The sequence below is a fragment of the Anopheles cruzii genome, chromosome 3, assembly GCF_943734635.1.
Source record: "Anopheles cruzii chromosome 3, idAnoCruzAS_RS32_06, whole genome shotgun sequence".
In the NCBI taxonomy this organism is placed as follows: Eukaryota; Metazoa; Arthropoda; class Insecta; order Diptera; family Culicidae; genus Anopheles; species Anopheles cruzii.
Genome location: NC_069145.1, coordinates 17,233,553 through 17,254,915, shown reverse-complemented (window position 1 = coordinate 17,254,915; position 21,363 = coordinate 17,233,553). Strand labels below are relative to the sequence as shown.

The 21,363-nt window shown below is 50.1% G+C and overlaps 1 protein-coding gene across 1 annotated transcript; it reads left to right on the top strand.

Annotated features, from left to right (window-relative positions):
* The first annotated feature begins 312 nt into the window (after positions 1-312).
* On the top strand, positions 313-16,121 carry LOC128269732 (odorant receptor coreceptor). The gene is made up of 9 exons (XM_053007134.1): positions 313-357; positions 7,439-7,877; positions 8,066-8,226; positions 9,492-9,590; positions 9,833-9,950; positions 12,170-12,377; positions 15,252-15,456; positions 15,573-15,728; positions 15,906-16,121. Exons 1-9 carry the CDS (start codon positions 313-315, stop codon positions 15,954-15,956), a joined length of 1,482 nt encoding a protein of 493 aa, XP_052863094.1. The 3' UTR covers positions 15,957-16,121.
* The last annotated feature ends 5,242 nt before the right edge of the window (positions 16,122-21,363 follow it).

Here is a 21,363-nt window from a genome sequence, read left to right as displayed (position 1 = left end):
CTAAAGCAGGGGATTCAATTTTCCTCAAATGTGTCGATGGTACAACCGAGAGCAGGGAGAGCGGGAACACGTGGGTCATTGATTGAGGGGTGAGTTTAGTAAAGTAATCAGCAGGGTACACAGCGCTGATTGCAAAATACATCCGCACGACGATGATTAGATGAAAGGATTTCCTGGCCTTTCCCGGGCGGACATTGATTCGCTTCGCCCCAGTGCGGTCGAGAGCCTGGCCGAGGTACGCTCCTTCGGTTCGCTACCTTTACTTTCCGGTCTGTGAAAACGTTCAACCGATCAGCCCGGCTGCACATGGCTATGTCGGGCAGCATCGTCTGGGACCGGGGTGTTCCACCGACCCGGGTAAGTAGATCATAGCGTATGAAGCCATTGGCATCGGTCAACACACACACACACACTGCAGATAAAGGCGGGTTATTTAATGTACGATGCGAACGTTGCGAAAGTATCTGCATTGCACGTAAAGGATGCACCATCCGCAAGGAGTGGCATGTTAGGTGGCTGCACTTCAAACACGAGACGAACCCGCTCACATTTGCATGAATGAAATGTGGGCGGCGTCCCCGAAGACCGTCGTGCGGGGAATTCTTTTTAGTACACGACGGCGGGCGGTTCAGGTAGGTAAGCTATTTGCGAATTATTCTTAAGCAAGTGCAGTGCAGTGCTAGGAATGCATGAGCTTGCCTTCATCAGAGAAACACTTTGCACATCCATTACGGGGATGAGAATGTTTATTGTTAAATATCCATGGCGCTGTGCTTGCCATTGTATCTGTCACGGTTGTTTAGGATTGCAGCATTCCCCAGAAACTGAGGACTCACTATTGACAGATGTAAATTATGTACTCGTTGTTGAATCGTTACCTTGGCAGCACTGCGATAGGTCTTGGTTCCGGACGAAGAAGATGCTGTGCGCAATTACAAATAAAATTACTTCATTCATGAATAGCAGGATCATTTCCTGTTCCTTTTGCCGTTCCCAGAAACTGTCACTCTGTATACAGTATCTAACTACCTTTTTAGGCAATTTTCAATCGGCCTTTGTTTAATGTTATAATTTTTATGGTCCAAGGAAGGTGGTCCAAAGATAACTCCGGAACAAAACAAGCAGCATAGCACAGAGATAAAACCTGGTTTAAGTGGTTAAATATGAATCATGCAAGTTTACTGGTGATGGTAAACTCACGTTTCACAAAAAAATGTAAAGAGGGTAGCACCGAGCGGGCCGCCAGCTAAATTGATTTGTCATTAACCAAGATGTCGCCGATTCGGAACCGTTCGGTGTTACAATGGTCATCCATGTTTGACCCCACCCCGTTCATCTACATCATTTCCATGTGTTTCCGACGACTTTTAATGAAAAAATGGGCTTTGGGAGGTTGACCCAAAGTTTCGCCCAAAATTGGTTCATAAATACGTTTTCTTTATTAGGATTAACGCATCCCTTTCACGGATTCGCGGAAAAGAGCCAGACACGGAGCAAGGAAAATCACGAAACCTAATCAACCCACGATTATCACCCACCACCGGGGTTTATGATTAATAATGCCAAGCCTGGGCTAGATAATCCCGCCGATCAGCGCTAAAATTTACTTCCCCACCACCGACCGTGGTCAGCTTCCGGTGGACAACGTAGGCGTCGGCAATGCAGTGTTTATGCTTGATTAAAGCCCAATGCGAGTGCGAAGAACGGTAGCGGCAGCGAACGCTGATAATAGACTTTATCATTCGTTACGTTTGTGGCAATTTGCGGCGAAAAAACATTGTGGCCCCAAAAAGCCGCCAGCCGCCCAGGCTGGCGGGCTGGCACACCGCACACCGGCGTACCGAGTGAGGTGGCCGCAAACCCTTACGTGCGGGAACCTCCCTCTACGGAAAACTATCGTTGTGGAAGGTGCTCGAAGGAAGAAAAAAAAGGATTGAAAAAAAAAACACTGCCCCACAATCACAATCCGTGCCGAGACTAGTTTGATTGCATAACACAGTCGGGCGAAACTCTTGCTGCTTAGCTTCGAAGTACACATCCTTTCGCATCGAACATCGGTGAGTGCCGAATCGGGGAACTCACGAAGCTCGTGGAATTTCCCCTTTCGGCCGTTCGGTGGCTTCGGCAGAGCCAGACACCGCCAAGCAACGGCCTTTTGTGTCAACGGCCACCGACCGTGTCGGGAGGCCAAATTTGGCCAACATCCCGAGGACACGTTCCGGCGCCCGGGAGTTTATTGTTGTTCGCTCGCGCCCCACCGCGAGCATAATCTCTGTGACTGGGCCCGGTGGGAAGTGAAAGTGCGTTCGAATGGATGGCGAGAAAAAAAAAGAAAGGCAGAACCACATCAAAGACAGCACGTGTTCCGGGGCGACGATGGCCGTGATTGGCTGGCCATAACGAATAAGCGGATTAGTTCGACTGCACCGCACGCGAATGGCGCTATCAACTGGCGGGGGCTGAACATGATTTCTTGAGCAAAACCATCAACCCATTGTCCGATTAATTAGATTGTTATTCCACCGGCCCCTGGGGAACGTGCACTACGCACGCTTTACTTGCGATGCGACTTCTTCTCAATTTTCCAGCACCGGCCCCGAGACAGTCGCGGGGTGTTTATTTACTTTAGCTTGATCCTCTTTGCGATGGGACGTGCGGCACTCCTTCACGACGGCAAACTCGCTACACCACCTCGCTAGGTCGGAGTATCCTTCCGAACGGCGAACGACTGGCTGGCAAGCGGTTCGCTAGTTCGACGGCGGCACTCCCATGTTGGACTCTTCTCGACAAACAATCACTCCTGGCGAAAACAATAGCACGTGCGAAGTGCACTGTGTCGCGCGGTACACTAACACACACACAGCCAGCACCGAGGGACTCCGGGTCGCCTTACACACCGACACCGCAAACCGGGCGCGCCGTCAAACACCATGCGCCTCCACCGGGCTCGTTGATGCGGTTGACCACGTTCTGGGTTCCGTGGTTTGCATTTGAATCCTACACACACACACACACGCACACTCTAACACGCACCCATCGAACGGCCCTTGGGCCTCCTTTTCGTTTCACTTTTCGCCGGGCACTTTTGGTAGGCAGAGGAAAGTAGTTAATCGGGCCGGGCTTTCGGCAACGGCCGTCACGTTGGTGTGAGTGTGTTTGTTTGGGTGCGTGCGTGCGTAGTGTAGGTGTGTGCTTCGCAAGCGGTCGACTGCACGGGGACTGCGCGGCGGATCAGCTTCCGTTCGGGGTGGAAGTTCCAGTTCGACTGACTCACGCTGCTCACGGCTCACGGTGTTCGGGCCGGTTCTGGGAGAACCGGAAGCGAACGTTTGGTCTCGCTGGCGTGTCGGAGCGTTGTCCAGCATCCGACAGCGACGCGAGAGTGTGCCACGGTGAGTGCGCCCCGTGAATCATTAGTGCCTGGGGCGAAAGCGGCTCACCCGAGCGCGGGAACTCAGCATCCCGAGCCAAGCATAGAAAGAGAGTAAACCAGTGAATTAGAGAGAGAGTGCGCTTATCGGGAAAGCATCGGCTCTCTAGGGGGGAGGCCACATTATCAGGTGAAGATGCTTTCGCAGCGAGTGGTGCTTCGAGATACTGTGTACAAACAAAAAATCCACTCAAACGATTCCCGGAAAACAGCTGAGTAAAGCAAGCGTCTGCGGTCGCCGCGATGATCGGCCGGCGGTTGGCGGCGGTTTGGTTGTGTCCGGTTTGGTCGCTTTGGCAAGTGACGGGCTCAAGTCGTGCTGATTTGACAAAAAATCGACCATAAATATTCGGATGGTGTACGCCCTGACACATCATATTGTTTTTACAACACGCTCCAGGCGATGCGTGCCTTTTAGGAAAGGACTTTCTTTTCTGTATTCCGTATGTTTAGTGGTAGTTCCGAGATGAATATGGAATTTTACCTTTTACCAATAATAGAGTTAACTTCAAAACAGAGAACCTTGTGCTATCCGCGTTGCATACTTCTAGGGGTCTTACGTAAAAGAAAGCAGCCGAAGAAACATTACTTGGAAAAATGTTTGCATAAAGGACGAGGCAAGTAGAATATTTAATCCAGCTCAGATTGCACCGAAATTTTCCAATTCCGAATCCCCAACCAACCAAAGGGTAAAACCAACCAACCCAAGGGTGGTTAAGGGTTAATCAAAGCACTGTTCCTTTGAAGCGTGTCCATTGACCGGCCAACTATCAGCCGGATCCGTCCTGCACGGACCAGCAGCGTGGCAATATGAGTGGCCCCATTAATTGCATCGCGCCATGATTTTCCGCTGCCGCCGTCTGGGAAATCAATGTTGAATTTAATTAAATTGGAACCCTCACCCAAAAGGGTCGCGTAGGGAGGTGCTCCGGGTGCTTGCGTCGTTCCGATTGCCCGCACCTTCCGATTATCTCACCATTCCTTAGCTATTTACCTTAGCTCCGGCGATGCGACTCGGAGAACAGCCTCAAAGAATGATGAAAAACTATAGCGGATGCCTCCTGAGGGAGGCATTCGGGTTCTCAATCATCTTCTAATGGGGCAGAAAGAGTCGAGGCTACGAGGCTAGAGAGAGAGAGAGAGAGTTGGGTACGGGCTCATCCAGCGTAAGCCAGATGAAAGGATAATGCGCTTTGTTGGTGGCAAACGACCGGGAAGACGATAAAGGGACGGTACACCGCGCACCACTTTTGCCTATCCGACGTGTGGTAGTCACGGGTTTAGCGTTCAAGTGTCCCGTAAAACGAATGCGCCCTCGGGCCGTTTATGTGGCCGTTCAACCTGCAGCGGCACGCTCCCCGGGATCCGGGACCGTCGTAGGGAAAGTGAAAGTTGCACTGGAAGCATCCACACGAACGATTTCCACCGGGAAGTTTCTGTGATCTGTGACGCAACATAAAATGCGGGGCGCTTCACTACCAACCCCGGGCCGGATCCGGGCTTTCCACCGGGAAGGTGTATAAAATATGCTTATTTAAGCTCACGACAGCGCCCGGTGTCCGGTGTGAAGCCGGGCGACTGTGAAGGTCCTTTATTTTCTTGTCTCCACACTGTCACCGTCCCTATTGTCGCTCTCTCGGGCGGGTGGATGGGAAATGGTTGCGGGAGATGATAATTTAGTGGTCACGCCGTCAAGAGCTGGCCGGGCACGAGCACGTTGGGATGAATTATTTCAGGAAGTGGGCCCCGGATTTGCAGCATAATTACCATTCTGTCATCGTGGGAGCTTACGTTTGATTTAATTGCACGATGGCTCATCGGTCATCCCTGAAATTTCTCACCACAAATAACTTTTAGTGCATTTTTTTTCGAGAAGCCCTTAACCCAATGAGAGGTTCGAAGACTTTCGAAAATAAGGTCTAGGTTTCCAAGAAGGTTCCCAATGTGAACCAAAACAAATCAAAAGTAGACAAGGACACCGAACGCGTTACGCTTTCGTCCCCTCTGGCGGGTCGTTTACTGATATTAATATTTCATCGTGGGACCTCGAACCGATGACAAACGCAATCAAGCGTGGCAGAGCGAAGCGAAAATAATTGGGAGGAAAGTTTCATCACTTCACCGGTCCCGGTGCCGGTTCCGGTCCGGGAGATGGGCTACCTGCTGCCTGCGAGAATGCTGCACGCTTCAGTTTTACTTTTTTTCCATCTTTCCCCATCGACTCGTTCACTCAGTCTCTCTATCATTCTCTTTCCCTCTCTCTACCGATTATCGGTCAGATTAGGAGCGGTTGCTATCAATCATAATCTGGAAAAAGCATCGAGAAGCATAGTTTTCCGCCGTTCTGCCTGATGCAGCTGTTTCCGATGCAGATTTCATGAAAAGTGGAAATCCCAAAACAGTCTTTTTAATGATGCACTTGTCGTTCGGATGGGTCGTGAAGCGTGGGAAATGTACTGGCGGGGGAAAATCGATACAGTATTTTCATCGTTCGGCCTTCGGCCCGGAACCAATGTCACGCAGGGTGTGGCGTGAAGTCGGGGGTTGTGAAATCTTTTGAATAGAAAATTCTAAGCACACCCCTTCGCTCGCTGCGTGTGTGTGTGTGTGTGACAGTGTATAGTTTTCTTCCACCGCGTGGCACGGATCGTTAGCATAAAAGATTCATATGCTTAAAAACTCCCCACCCGGGGCCACATCTCGGTACGTTACAGCGGGTGCAACGTGTGTACGCGAGTAGGATGGTCGTGGATGGTGGGAAAATGTGTGTATTAGCGTGCGATGCGAAGCAGATGTTCCGCGTTCGGCAAGGCCCCCAAGATAGTCCGAAGACCCGTCGGTACAAGTGTACCGGCGAGCGTTGTGCTGTATGAGGCATCCTGGCGACCTTAGGCCACGTAAGCGCCAAGCGAGGACAATTATGAGCAATAGCCCCCCGGCTAGGGTTCGGACCCGTCACGGCACTACTCTTAAATCCGTTTCACGCGTCGGCCCGAAAGGATTGCTGCCAACCATCGTGTGGTGCTCGCCGTTAAACCAAAGGTCACTCGGTCCAGTGATGTGAGCCACCCAGTTTTTGAACATCTTCTTGGCATTACTACGGAAAAGTTGAAACGTTTTTCTTTCGGTCCAACGAATCGTGTAAATTGTGTGCGCCCGACGCTTAAGAACTTTCTGGAACTAGAACGGAGATAAGCTGGGCTACCGTTTGCCCGTCACCGCGTTCGAGGAGAGGAAAATTTGCTGAACCACGCGGCTTTTGAGGCCACTTCATCGGCAGTTGAGTGTTGGAAGTTTTAAAATTTATCCGCTATCGTTGCGCTTCGCTTCGGTGGATCCAACCGCTGGTTGGTGATTTGTGAAAATTCGTACAAGTTCGCTCTACTACTGCTGACCGTGTGTGCTGAGTTTGAGTGAGCAAGGCGTGGTAAAGGATCGCTTCAAAGTGAGTTATGGATGAGACGGGAACATTCTAGAGTTTGCCCTAATTAGACACTAGTTTTGAATTTGATTTGAGTCACTAAAGAAATAAATTAACCTAAGCCAAAATCAAAAACTCCAAACAGACATGTTGAGTCTCCGAGATTTGGGACAGTATTTAATGTTCTTTCGTTTATTTTAAAATTTACAAATTTTACAAAAAATATTTCACCATTGGATCGAAGGACCAGTTTTGAGCAGTTTTCTAGTTCACTTAAAGAAATAGTTTTTTTCCGCAAACCCATGAATTACGCAACGATTTGTTCGTCCAAGTTTTGGCCAGCTGCCCAGGACCTCTATCTAAAAAACTTACCCGGAGGTCGGCACTGGAACCATCATAAATCATGTTGCCCTGTGTACTGTGCTAAACGGATTTTACTGCCCTTCGGTGGACTATGTTTGAGTTAGGGATTTTCCATAAACTGCGCCAAGTATTTCGTTTTGCTTCCATTCGGCCCGCTTCGGGCCAAAGTCGATAAATCAATTAAAAACATCGAACACCAATGGTTCTATTTGTCCCGCACGCAGATGCAAGTGCAGCCCACCAAGTACGTCGGCCTGGTGGCCGACCTGATGCCAAACATCAAGCTGATGCAGGCGAGCGGCCATTTTCTGTTCCGCTACGTTACCGGGCCGATTCTGATCCGCAAACTGTACTCCTGGTGGACACTCATCATGGTGCTGATGCAGTTCTTCGCCATCCTCGGCAACCTGGCGACCACGGCGGACGACGTGAACGACCTGACGGCCAACACGATCACGGCGCTGTTTTTCACGCACTCGGTCACGAAGTTCATCTACTTCGCGGTGAACGCGGAGAACTTCTACCGGACGCTCGGGATCTGGAACCAGACCAACACGCATCCGCTGTTCGCAGAGTCGGACGCCCGCTACCACTCGATTGCGCTGGCCAAGATGCGGAAGCTGCTGGTGCTCGTCATGGGTACGACCGTGCTGGCGGTGGTCGGTAAGTTGTGGACGTCTTTATGTTACCCGCCCCCCGCCAGTAAAGCGGCGCCTAATCGGAGGGCCGGAACTTCCGTTTGATTAATCGCCTCGACAACGCGCCATCCCGTGGGTTGGATGAGTCGTTATGTTCCGTTTCGTTTCGTTCGCTCGGCCTCTAATCTCGCTCTCTACTCTACGGACCAACAGCCTGGGTCACGATAACGTTCTTCGGTGACAGCGTGAGAAATGTGCTCGATAAGGAAACCAACGAAACGTACACGATCGACATCCCGCGGCTCCCGATCAAGTCCTGGTACCCGTGGAACGCGATGAGTGGGCCGGCGTACATTTTCTCGTTCATCTACCAGGTAAGGCCAGGCCAAGAAGGGGAGAAGCCAGCCCCGAGTGTCATCGAGCGTCGGGTGCACTCGACCGCCCGGGAACGGAAGCAACGGAATTAAGACCACAGTTTGTAATTTGTCCCGATTTTTTGCTTGTTCTTCGGTCTCACCATTCACCATGTCCGACTGCCTAAGTCCCGGATGGGGTCGAGTGGGAGACAAAACGATTACGGAGATGTCGGAACCATCCGTACTTTGGTGGATTACTATTATTTCCGGTGCACAGTGGTTTCTTGTGCCCAACGCAGCCCTTGACGATGGCTTTCGAGAAGACATGTATATTAAAAGTCGTTTCTTTGATCGCTGGAAGCAATTACCGTACGTAGCTGAGGCCGTCGCCGCAAGCGAAGCTGGATACGATGCAGCATAGGACAATACATGAGCGACGGAATGAAACGCGGAATTCATGCGTGACATCTAGAGCACGACATTCGCGAGCAAAAGGACGTCATTATGGAGCTTTTGTTCAGTGTTACTTAGGAGGCGTTTTCTGGAATTCCCATTAAATTCTTTTGTTAAGAAATTGGAAAAAGTCCCAGTCCCTCAAAACATCTTCCTTTAAGTATGCTTAATTTTTCGTATTGAAACGCTTTACTGCAATTATTGTTTTCTCGTCAGTATGGGCTCATCTAGTTAATGTATTTAATCGATGGTGTTCAGTTGCTCCCAGCATCCATTATCGGATAATTCATTTATCAACTACGAAGTAAATTGTAATCGGTCTCTCAATAAGCGCTTAAACAAATGAGCCCATAAACTCAAACGCTTCCGGTGATTGCGTAGCCCCAGACCCCTATCTCGCCTCGCTTCGCCCACTTGGGCCTCCCACGGTTGGCATATTTGGCAAGGCCAAGCGCGTCCATTGCACAAACGGTTCCAATTACTCCGAAAGCCAACCCCAGGGCCAACCAGTTGCCCCGAGTGCACTCGGGAGCAAACCGAAACTTCCGGACGGCGGGCGTAATAAAGTTTGATGGGTGTTTTTAATTTTATCTCCTCTCATAAGCGCTTAATGGACTTTTCATGCTCGAGAAAGCGACCGCCAGCGTGGGCAGGATTCCGGGTTTTCGGGGATTCTTCGGAAGCTTTGCCACCCGATATTGCCTTCATCAATTCCAGAACCGCAGAAACTGTGCCACAATAATCCTGTGGGATGTCGCGTATCCTTAGGGCTTACCGTCGCGCGTTGCGTGCATTAGATGCTTCTCTGACCTTCGCTTTCCAATTCACAGATTTACTTCCTGCTATTCTCGATGGTCCAAAGCAATCTCGTTGATGTGATGTTCTGCTCATGGCTGCTGCTGGCCTGCGAGCAGCTGCAACATTTAAAGGTAATGGGGCGCGAAGCAGGGCACCCTAGTCTCGCCGTCCCGCCTGGACAGTGCCAGTGCAAACAGTCCAATTCTCACAGCAAAACGACGCGATGGCGAATAATTTTTCTTCCATCTTCCATCATCGTTCTTGGTGCTTTCGGTCGGACGCGCTCTGCGTTGGGATCGATTTTAATCGTCCCGTCCCGGTTCCGTTCCCGCGGCCAACGTAATGGTCCTCATCACTCGTCGGCGGCAAACAGGGAATTATGCGGCCCCTGATGGAGCTTTCTGCCTCGCTGGATACCTACCGGCCCAACTCGGCGGCCCTGTTCCGAGCAATTTCAGCCGGCTCCAAATCGGAGCTGATCCTCAACGAAGGTAGGTGATCCGCTGCGGTGTGCATTGATAACAGACAGACTGATGCGAACAGCTAGCCGGGCGGGGGAAAACATGGGAAAGACATTTCCGATGCTAAACTGTCAGGCGTTGATGAAACGACTTGTCTAGCCAGGCTAGCGCGCACGGAGTGGTGTGCTGGCCCCTAGACCCTAGATCCACCATCCCACAGGCTACAGGAACGACGCGAAAAAAGGAAACCGACAATGTAACCAACACTCATCAAACCGGGAAATGAAAACGAGAGCCATAGGAAGGCGCGAGCGATAAAACAACACTGAAGCCAGTCCTCCCCGGAGCCAGGCTCGGGGAAAACTTGAAGCCTGAAGCTAAACAAGCGAAGAAAAACAACCTATAAATTGAAGGTTAAAAATAGACTTTCCATACCGGACCGACGCGGCCCGGTTGCGGCTGTCAGCCACGGGTTGTAGGTTTTACCGTCCGCTCGGTGACAACAAACTCCGCTGTCGGCCACAGTAACGCGAAAGAATGTTGCATGTGAGATTTTTTTTTATCCATTTGGATTTTACTACGTGTGGCATCTGCAAAAAAGGACCACTAAATGATGGAACAAAAATTGTAACACATTTCGTCGCAGCTACCACAAACGTTTGCCGAGCGATGCGAAAGTTATGTTCGGAGGTGTAAAATTATTCAATTCACTCTGAGTACTAGGTCGTTGCGTTGAGATTCGGAATTTTGAAAAGATGGCTGTACCTGCCGATTGGGACTTCCCAGTTTTGTTGTTCATTCATCATTACCTTGTGTTGATATCCGGTAAATGATTTCAGGTCGAAGAAAAAAATATTTCGGTTTGCAACCCATCTTTGAAAGGGTTAAACTATGTCATTTTTTGTGCCTGAAAATGACGGTTTGCGGGGATTATAATTTTTCTGCCCCTGTTGAAGAAAACTACTTCGGAACCGCACCAAATGCTTGTCGGGACTTGTGTTTGGAAGATCGCAGTGCTTTGAGTGGTTTAAAAAGTTTCAAAATGGCGATTTTGACTTAACAAAAAAAAGCGTCGAAGGACTCCAAAAAACGGACTTTCTGGTCGGACAGAAAGGTGTGATGTTTCACAAGCTCCTAAAACCTGATGGAAACGTTAATTCCGATCGCTACTGATAACAAATGATCAATTTGAACCATGCATTGATCGAAAAACGACCAAAATGCAATTCTAGTGGGGGCGCCTGGTGGCCCGTGGCAACAAGCACCAGGCGCCCCAAAAAACAAAACTGTTTCAGGATACTATCAAATCACTTGGATGGGAGCTGCTATCCCTCCCCGCGTTATTCACCAGACTTGGTTCTTTCCGAATATCATTCATTTTCATCGATGGGACACGTATTGGCTGAGCAGCTCTTCGTTTTCTACGAGGAAGTCGAAATGGGAAGACTAATTAGTTTACTTAAAAAGTCGAAGAATTCTTTCATCTGGGAATCCATGATTTAGCAGAGAGATAGGAGAAATGTATAGCTAGCAATGGCACATACTTTGAACAATGTAGAAAATCGCATTCAAATTTTATAAACATTTTTGTGTGTCAAACAAATTCCGAATCTCAACGCAACGACCTAGTAAATCTCGGCTCGCCACGGCACACGACAGGCACCCCGGACGGTCGGGTTTGGGTTTTGCGGATGGTGCTTGGTTAGGAGCACTACGCGAAACGCATATTAAAAACCACCCGCTGCTATCTGCCCGACGGGGCGGAGCACTCCGGTTTCGGGGAGCAACGGGGAGTATTTTTTCCCGTTTCGCCGGCAACATGTGCTCTGTATCTTCCGCTTTGAAGAGCTGGTTGCGGATTTTAGAGTGGTTGTGGGTTGGCATGGGTTTTTTCCCTTCGTTTTGATTTTAATTTGCTTCGATTCGAGCTTAGCCTCCCCCTTTTAGCGTTGTTTGAACTTGTATCCCGCGCTAATAGAGCTAGTTTAACGGTGGCGCCGGTGTCGAACCGCACCAGTTTCGATCACGTAGCGCGTGAGAGGTGCCGGGATCGATACCCGGCCTCTCCAAGACCGCGCGAAAAAAAAGGATAACGTCGTCTCGTGGCCGATAAACAGATTTTTTCTTCACAGAACAGGACAGAGGACACTTCTTCTCATTTGCACCATCAGCACGGCTTTTGGGTGTTTGGCAGCTGGCTTGCTTGTAAATGATCTTCTCCGCTCTCGACTCCGTGTTTCCATTCGCAGAAAAAGAACCCGAGGTGAAGGACTTTGATCTGAGCGGAATCTACAGCTCGAAGGCGGACTGGGGCGCCCAGTTCCGGGCGCCGACGACCCTGCAAACGTTCGACGAGAACGGACGAAACGGAAATCCGAACGGGCTCAGTCGGAACCAGGAAATGATGGTTCGAAGCGCCATCAAGTATTGGGTGGAACGGCACAAGCACGTCGTACGGTAGGTGTTTCCACGCCAGCCAGACAGTCGAGGACTTGTTTTTCCCGCCGTAAGAATGCGACACTTTTGTAACCTTTTCTTTTTGTACTTCAACGTTCTTGAAGAAGCTCAATTGTTTTCAGTGTTTCCATTAAGGTCCTGTTCACTCCTGTTGCTTCCCGTCTTGAGTGTTGCTTCCCCCTTTGCCTTTAAGGACTCTCGCTCCGTAAGGGGCCGTTCACCGGGAAAACGGCAAAAGGACCCTTTTTGCTACATATTTTAATTCGTTTTTCTTTAAAGTAAACTCTTGAAGAATTGCTAAAGAAAAACTTTTAAAGGGAACTGTACGATTATGCGAACCATACTTAACACATCTTGACTTGAGTAATCCTATCGTGGCCCCCCAAAACAGCACAAACAAGGGCTAATGCCCAAAGGGCGAACAAATAATGCCACAAACTGTGTATCATCATGTACGTAAAATCCCCAAATCGTTTCATAAAGACTTCGGAATCCTATCGCTAGCATTCCACCAATCTGAAGTCCCTGCATCTCGACGCTCGACCCAACTCGGCTGGCTCGCAAAAGGGACAATAATCCCATTCCGTTCGATTGCGCCTCGGCACTGGATCGGTTCAAAAATGGATCGAATCAAATAAACGGGTACTCGGGACCGGGGTAGCTCAAACGGTCAAACGGCCGGAAGCGCCGGAAGGATGCTTCCATCGTTGCCCAGCGTTCCATAAATCGTACACGAGCTGGCAGCCGACGATGGGTGGTAATCGCTTAGATTCCCGACGGGCAAATTGAATCATCCGAACGCGTTGACTTGTCCGGGGTGTTATCTGACCCGGGATTACAGGCAACAGAGTCTGTTTCTGCCGATTCGGCTGTAAATTCTTGCCAGCCGTCTCGGGCTTGTCTTGATTTGCCAATATTTGACATGATGGGGCGACACGGGCGCGTTGTATCGCTTTCGAACCGTGACCGTGTGAGAGCCCTGCCTCGTCACTCGGTTTGCTCAAGAAAGACCGTCCGTTCAAATCGTTTTCAATCGCTCCGAAAACGAATTCGGTGTCGTGCCATGTGATACTTTTGCCGCTTCTCGCTGTGCGCCTACGGGGTATGCAATATGTTTGCATTGCTTTATTTTAAAATCATTAAAAACCGTTAGGAAACTCTGCAACTTTTTAGTGACACACTTCAGCCCTATTCATTTTGTTTACCGACGACATAACAAGACGCATCGCACTGGAGTGTCCTCCTCATCGAACAACAACCCGCGACCCGCGGTTCCGTACATTCTTTTTATGGCCCCGTTCAAAGTTCAGCCGCTAACAATACGAAATGTGAAATCAACCATCGACCGGATTCGAGCATGTTTGTCCTCTTCTCCGACCCGTCCCTTCTCCCAATACGCCTGTCACATGACACGTGATCAAACAGGGCGGCCGGAAAATGAGAGCGCTAAATGAAAAGAAAATCCGTCTCGAGTGGTGCCGGCTTTTCTTCTGGTGTCGTGGCGACGTCGACGATGAAGCAAACCGATTCCGACGCACAACGTCTGCGCTCGTGTCACCGACGTTTCCGCGTGTGCCTCCGGTTCCGTGCAGCCATTTCCATTCAAATGCCCGAGGTCCCGAATTTAGTGAAAAACTCACCATCACCAGCACCATTTTTCAGACCGTCAGAGAAAGAGAGAGAGGGAGAGAGAGCGACGAAAAACAGAATCAAATGGACTAGACGAACGTTTGGAAGCAAACATTATTTCATGTGTTTGTTTCCACGAGCCGTCTCTCTCTCTGCGTGGTTGGTTCAACTGTCGCCCGGTGCGGGAACCGTTTAACGGAAACAAGAAATCCGCCTGACGACCCAAAGGCTGACGTGTGACTGGGATTTGAAATGTCGCTTCGGTCGGTGAGTCGTCGGTGGCTGCAGGACGCTCTTCTTGTGTCCAAACGCTCCCAGCTCCTGGAGCGCTGCTCCAGGCATCGGGAGTTTGCCTTTATTTTTGCTCGGTCCTTGGAGCATTCATTCAGCGGTTTGAATTAACTGCTCCGGGCTGGTGTGGAGAAGCATATTCATGCCGCTTCCTATGCAAATCCGATCCCGGCCTCCGGTGGGATTCCTATGACATCTGGTCTCTGGCTGCCGTTGATGCGGGTTGTTTTGCACCGCAAACAGGCATTCAAATCAAACCGCCAGCGTGCCAGCGAGAATCCCGCTCAAGAGGTTTTAAGCACAGCAGACACCTACCGACCATTAGGGTACGAGAAAATGTCCCTTTCCTGTGTCTAATTCTCCAGTGCGTAAAGTGCGGTTCTTAAAGCAATAAATTTAATGTTTAATTACTGTCAACTACCATAAATATAGTAGCCAACAGTCCGATAAGCACACTGAACGCACGTCGATAGGCATTTTGCGTACTGCAGGCTTTCATTCCTTGGCCAAAGTGGAATTCCAATTTCCGCTTTTTAATTGAAATTTCAGTTCCAGTGGTGTGGTCGCAATAAGCTTTCCCAGAAGAGTACAGCGTTTTGTTTGGTACCGCCGAACAAAAGTTTCGCCAAAAGAGAATGCAAATTGGGTGCCCGGTTCCCGAAAATTGCTGGAAACAGATTGCTGGTGGCAGGTCGGACAGCAACGTAACATTCCAACAATGCATCGATTCTTTTATTAAAGAAGTTTTTTTTTTTTGGACGTAAGGACGTAACATAAGAAACGACAAATGGAATGATGGATGGCAGGCCGCCCGTAGTCAAATCCTGTGCATCTCGATTGATGATGCTTATCCCCAGCTGTTTACTTTGTCCTTCCTAAGTTCAATTGTGTTTCAAGTTGGCAGCCTGAAGGACCTATTAGGCAAAATGCAAATTCTCGCCAACTCTCTTGCAGGCTCGTGACGGCTATCGGGGATACGTACGGTCCTGCACTGCTGCTGCACATGTTAACGTCCACCATCAAGCTAACGCTGCTCGCCTATCAGGCCACCAAAATCGACGGCGTCAACGTGTACGGCCTGACGGTGATCGGCTATCTGTGCTACGCTCTGGCCCAAGTGTTCCTGTTCTGCATCTTCGGCAACCGGCTCATCGAGGAGGTAGGTCCGCGAGGACGAACGGCCCACTAGTTGGCCCACATCTGAAATCGCTTTTCGCTTTCGTCCGATTTAATTGCGCCCGTCCACCGGCACCCGCCGGATATCGATTTACACAGAGCTCGTCAGTGATGGAAGCGGCATACTCGTGCCATTGGTATGACGGTTCGGAGGAAGCGAAAACCTTCGTCCAGATCGTTTGTCAGCAGTGCCAGAAGGCGATGACCATATCCGGGGCTAAATTTTTCACCGTTTCGTTGGATCTGTTCGCCTCGGTAAGTGGCCGCCCCGGTGACCGGTCCCGTGCAATTCACCTTGAGTGCTTTCCCATCTGCCACGGGCTGGCCACGTCAATTCAAGTCACCGGGGCAAGCGCTCGGCTGGCAAACGCCATCGACAAATCAGCTTCTTTGAGGTTATGTTTCACATCCTCCGCTCCGGTTTCGTTTCAGGTTCTGGGAGCCGTTGTCACGTACTTTATGGTGTTAGTGCAGCTGAAGTAATCCACTCGAATCCTAGTGAATGCAGCACACAGCCTACCAACACACACACACTCGCAACAGGAACCATCACACATCAATCACCGAGGACGCGCTGTGCAAGGCGGCACACTACGGTTTTTTCGGGAGGGGCGAGCTTTACCTCCCTGGAATGCTGAACGGAAATAGAACCGAACGGCGTAGGACGTACGATAGATTGGCTCACATAAATCTGTACCTTTGAAGCTGTATTGCTGCGTAGTGACAAATAAAGACACGTATTTTTTGCTCGTGCACAAAGCCATGCAGTTCCAAATTCCGGAAGCTCCGGAAATAGCTCTCTAAACGCTAGAGAAACCTGGTTCAGAATAACGTACAACATCACCTGCATCGGCGTGAGTGTTTCCGTTTTTTCTTCCAAGGCCTGAACCCCATTGGCTGGATGGAAATCAATTAAAAGCGCCCAAAACAGCTAATTACGGCATTATTCAGTGCTGTCTCTGGACGAAAAATCCCCAACCCAGAATTCAAATAGTCGACCAGCCGGCCCCCAGCTCCCAGAGAGAAATTTCTTTCTCCGCACACCGAACGCGCGGAAGCGAATGAGGCGAACGGCGAAAATCAAATGCATAAATTAGCAAAATTTCGCTAACCGTAACCGGCGAGCATCGGAACGGGCGCGCGAACACTTCGCCCCAAAGAAACGCCACCACACCCCAAGACACCCCGTGCTCAACCCAAGGAGGAAGAAAACTTTTGGAAATCATTTTCTCACCCGTCCCAGCCGTCGGAGGTTGGCGATGTAATTGCAAAAATGTGCATCACCAATCGCTGCGCGCCAACATTACCAGCGCCATCATCATTGGGCGGCACCTTTTGGTGGCGTTACTTCCGCCGCTTTCGACGTCACCTTGTGAGTGCATTTGTCTCGTGGACTCGATTTTCTTTTCCTCCGCTCAATGTTGTTGGCTCGCGAAAGAAAGCTTCCGGAGATGGCAGCAGCGGCGTAGAGAAAAAGAAAGTGTAGAATAGTTTCCAAATAGAAAGGAACATAAAAGGATTATATGATCTTCATTTGAACGTATCTGAATTTGATCCCACTATATTACTTTAAAACGCTTTCAACGTTCGAATACTTATAAAAGCTTTCTTAGTCTACTAAATATTCGCTCGGAAAATTGCGCCCCAAGTTGCTTAGCACTCCATTCAATGTTTGACCGGATGCTGGCTGGTTATGCTGTCTTCTTCGTCTCGATGTCTCCGGTCCAGAGCCGGTCCAGTGCCGTTGAACGAGCGAAAGAATGCTCACCATGCTCGCACTCCGCTTGGCCTTGGTCTGTCTGGGACACTCCGTGTGATCCATCAACCTTGCCACGTGAAAAATCGATCCACTACGACGAGCAACACTGCCTACAGCACCGCGTCTACGGCGTCTCGAGCCTTATTACATCACATCCTCCGTCGGTTATGTTTATTTTCGCCGAGGATAGAAACCATCACACGCCGAGCCGAGCCGAGCCGTGCCGAGGCTGGGACGACGCCTCAGCTAATGAACAAATCATAAACATGTGTTATTTCAGGCACAGGGAATGAGTCATAATGACGCCGAGGAGAAGCTTTGGCGCGACTTTCGGTGCCCGCACCGGTCGCTGATGCTGGACGATTTCGCTGCGGCCCGCAACGTGCGCCGGTCGTTATGCTTTTCTTATGCTTGCCCCGTGGCCAGAGCAGAAGCTGCACAGCCAGCGTGGCACACGCACGGAGAGCGCACGGGTCCGGTTACGGCAGAGCTCCGGAGACAACCAGACCGTAACCAATGTTCCAGTATCGAGCATAATTATCTCGTTAGCAATGCGGAGCCCACGGGCCGCCGCGGGGGGGGCTCGATAAGAAATGTGATCTCGGTAGCGAGTGCAGAATAAGCTTCACCTGCTAATGTCACTGATGCCGCCAAATAACTGTTGGCAGACCCCGTTCTTCTAAGGACCTCGGGCAAACAACTGCTTTACGTTGCAAGTTCATGTCCTGCAATATCCGTTCTTCTTCGGCCGTGCTGTGTTATCAGCGCCTCTCTTAATGCCTCGACGCTTTCACCTTCAACCGCTCGACCCGCGTTTCCAGGGCCAATCGATCTAACGCCCGCCCGCCCTTGCAGCGCGGGATATGATGAGTTGCAATGGGTGAGGATGTTTTTGCGCCGTTTACCGCTCCATGCTCGAGCACACATAATGGTTGCCCTCTTACGCCTTAATGGCTAGCGTTTTATAAGGCATCAGCCAGCGATCGGCAGCGAACGAAAGTTCATGTGCCCCGGCGCAAGGTTGATGATGCCTCAACGCTTGCGATATTTCCTTCGCAAAACTCGTGCTCTGCGAAATGGGGAAATCAAAGCACGAAGAATAGAACCTTGCGAGGTAGAAGCTTCCAGTGGCACAGGAAACTCTGTGCAATCTAGAAGCGAATGAAGGAAACCCATTAGAGTAGAAAGCTGCATTGCTTGGTCCATCGGCGAATCGGCGAATTGATGGTGCTTCGATTCGAGCAGCCCTCAGTGCCACCGATTTATGCTGAACCCAGTTTAAATAACAAACTCAATCTCGATTGGCACCGATGATGGCCACTGATTACGGTGACGTCCACCAGCATAAATCAAAACACGAAACTCATGGCAGACTCATGACGGAGATGATCGCTCTCCACGAGCACCACCTGGCCATTTGAACCGTTTAAGCACCCTGCGCCGCGATCCGGTGTTAGTTACAGTTTGACAGTACATAAAAAGGGCAAGCATCCGTGACAAATCCTGCGTGGGTGCGAGAATAAATAAAACAATTTCACTTGCCCGGGCCGAACCAGAAGCTGTCGACGGCGGCGGCTGCCAACAAAATGGGCGGCTAGCGTGCTGTCGAGGCCCCGAAAAGAAAGCCCCATGTGTAGTTGCGAAACCGAATTGAACGAGCTCAAAATGAGGAGGCATAACATGTGAGCTGACATGCCACCGAATAAAACGCGGCAAGCCGAACGGCGAACACCCCACAGCACAGCACATAATAAAATAAAACGCAACGACCTGGGTCGGGCCAGGTTGAAAATGATACTGGAATTTTAATTGATAGCCGAGCAGCGCGCACATAAAGCTTTCGGCCTACAATTACCCAGCGGGTAAGTAATAATTCGTGAATTCCGCCCGCCGGTGGGCGCGTGTTTCATTCGGCGAACGAAATTGAAAAGCCAAATGTGGAAACGCACGGAAATCACCGCATTACGCGCGTGTGCTGGGGGCCTTTTTCCATCGACACTGCATATTGGCCTCCGCGAGTGTGATGTGAAAACATTGGGATTTTCCTCTTTAGTGAACTTGAATGAAACATGGATAGCATATTATGCGCCCATACAAAACCGGACCATCAGAAAAGGTCAGATCCCCAATGCTGGTGGGGAGAAGAATTTATGATTTTCCACCAACTGGACAACAGTTGGACACCCCCAGAGCATTCGGTGGCGGTAATTCGGTTGAAGGGTTACTTTCTCCGTCGGAATCACCTCGAGTGACACCGTCCAGCGAACGAGTGAACACCGTCGTAACCCGCACACGATCGATTTCCATCTTTTCCATCGGACGATGATCGGTACAATTTGCGCGGCTGGAGATACGCGGTGTTTCCGCTTCCTTACACGCGCGGGTGCTACAATTAACCGGTGTTGCGGTTCTGGGATGAGGCAGCTGAAGGTGTGTTGCATATGCGAAGCGAGCTGAGAGATCGATCCACCGTGATGATGGGTGTTGCATGTTTCACATTAACGCGCTGTGCCGTAACAGATGAATCGCTGCCTAAGTGCTTCCTACTTTGCTTATGAAATTCAGCTGTGGCTCTCTGGACAGATGTTCGTCTAGAAACGATGGACGTCTAGAAACCATTTTTTTGAGACCAACTTGTTGAGATAGCAATTCGTGGTGTTTCAATTCTGAGGCACAGCTCTGAAGAGAGACTGGACGAAATCCGTCAAGGAAAATTCGCTAATTTCTTACTTATTGTAATCCTGTAAATTAAAACCTGTCTTTTGTCAAAAATATCCTCCAGATTGAGTCGAATTTTGTGACGCGAAAGCAACATACCCGGTTACTTCAGCTTTTGGACGAAGTTTCTTTTTGCAAGCTGTTGATAGAGTCACCGTCCGGCCATCATGAGGTATGTCCTCCCCCCCGTGTTGTGGTCGACAGCATGTCGTGTGTAAAATTTAAACTGTTGATTACAAAAACCGACTCATTTTCGGAGAAAATGCACAAAATGTACAACCAAAACCGAAAGCTACGTAAGCGCAATTTCTCCAGCCGTGGACCCGTGTAGCTGCATTTGATTTGAGCTGTAAAACGGTGTTCGGTGTTATGAAAAGCCAAACATTATTCGGGTCTGAATGATTCATCAGCCGCTGTTGCCGCTGCCGAAGCCGAAAATCGCAACCATCGCCACTGTTGCAGCTACTCGGCCCCAGGGGTTAGCTGGACGATTGATAACGCAACTCGGCCCGAAATTAGCAATCCTTAACGATGGGCCACAGTGCACACCGGCCCAAGGGCCGCATCCGCATCGGGCGTAGGTAATGTTGTGTGTTTTTTCACGAATAAAATAGATAAACTAGACGCGCAGAAGGCGCTGCGAGCGTAAAATACATAAATCTACGATCAAGCGGATGCGTCGGGCGAAGTCGGGCGTTGGCTAACCGGCTGGTGTGCTGGTGTGTGAGAGCTTTTCTTGGTTTTCCTTCGGCCCCGAAATCACCCAAGTTCCGTTCGTTGGCAGCACCGTTGGAGGAGGAAGAAAAGCGAAAATAAAGCGTGCACGCGCCGAAAAGAGGCAACCATACACGCTTGGCTGGGTCACGACGAAATCCGCTCTATCCGAGCGGTGCATTAATTAATCGGTCCGCACGGTCCGCGAGCAATTCGGCGGGTACGACCCGAGCACACCCGGCCGCCGCACATAAAATCATCATTCCGCCACGTTTTCGTGCCACGTTTCGAAACGAAAGCTCGCCAGCCGCGCACCGGCGCTGAAGTCAATTAAATTTCTATCAAATTATTGCCCGTGTGCCGTTTTGCAGTCCTAGGCGTCGCTCGGAGTTGTAGAAACTCCCGGTTACCGCCGGCTCCCTATTTCACGCAGCAGCCGTCCTGCCGTCTCTCTTTCGCGGCGTGACAAAGTTTCATCCGTTCTGTGACAATGTATTCGGGGCGCAAGAATGGCTCGGAACCGGTTCCCCGTTTTTATGCACAAAAGTTGCTTCGAAGCTTCTGGAGGTGGTTAACATTTTTTTGTGTTGCACAATAAAGTCGACCGAAGCGGGCTGCTAATTGTTTTCCAACGTGGCGCAGATTATGGTTGGCGCAGGAAAAGTTTCAATCGAACAACTTACTTAACAAACAAATTTA

Coding starts and splice junctions, on each gene's coding strand:
- LOC128269732 (XM_053007134.1), top strand. CDS start 313: ATGTCGGGCAGCATCGTCTGGGACCGGGGTGTTCCACCGACCCGG. Junction 7,878..8,065: donor GACCGTGCTGGCGGTGGTCG/GTAAGTTGTGGA, acceptor ACGGACCAACAG/CCTGGGTCACGATAACGTTC. Junction 15,457..15,572: donor GCAACCGGCTCATCGAGGAG/GTAGGTCCGCGA, acceptor CGATTTACACAG/AGCTCGTCAGTGATGGAAGC.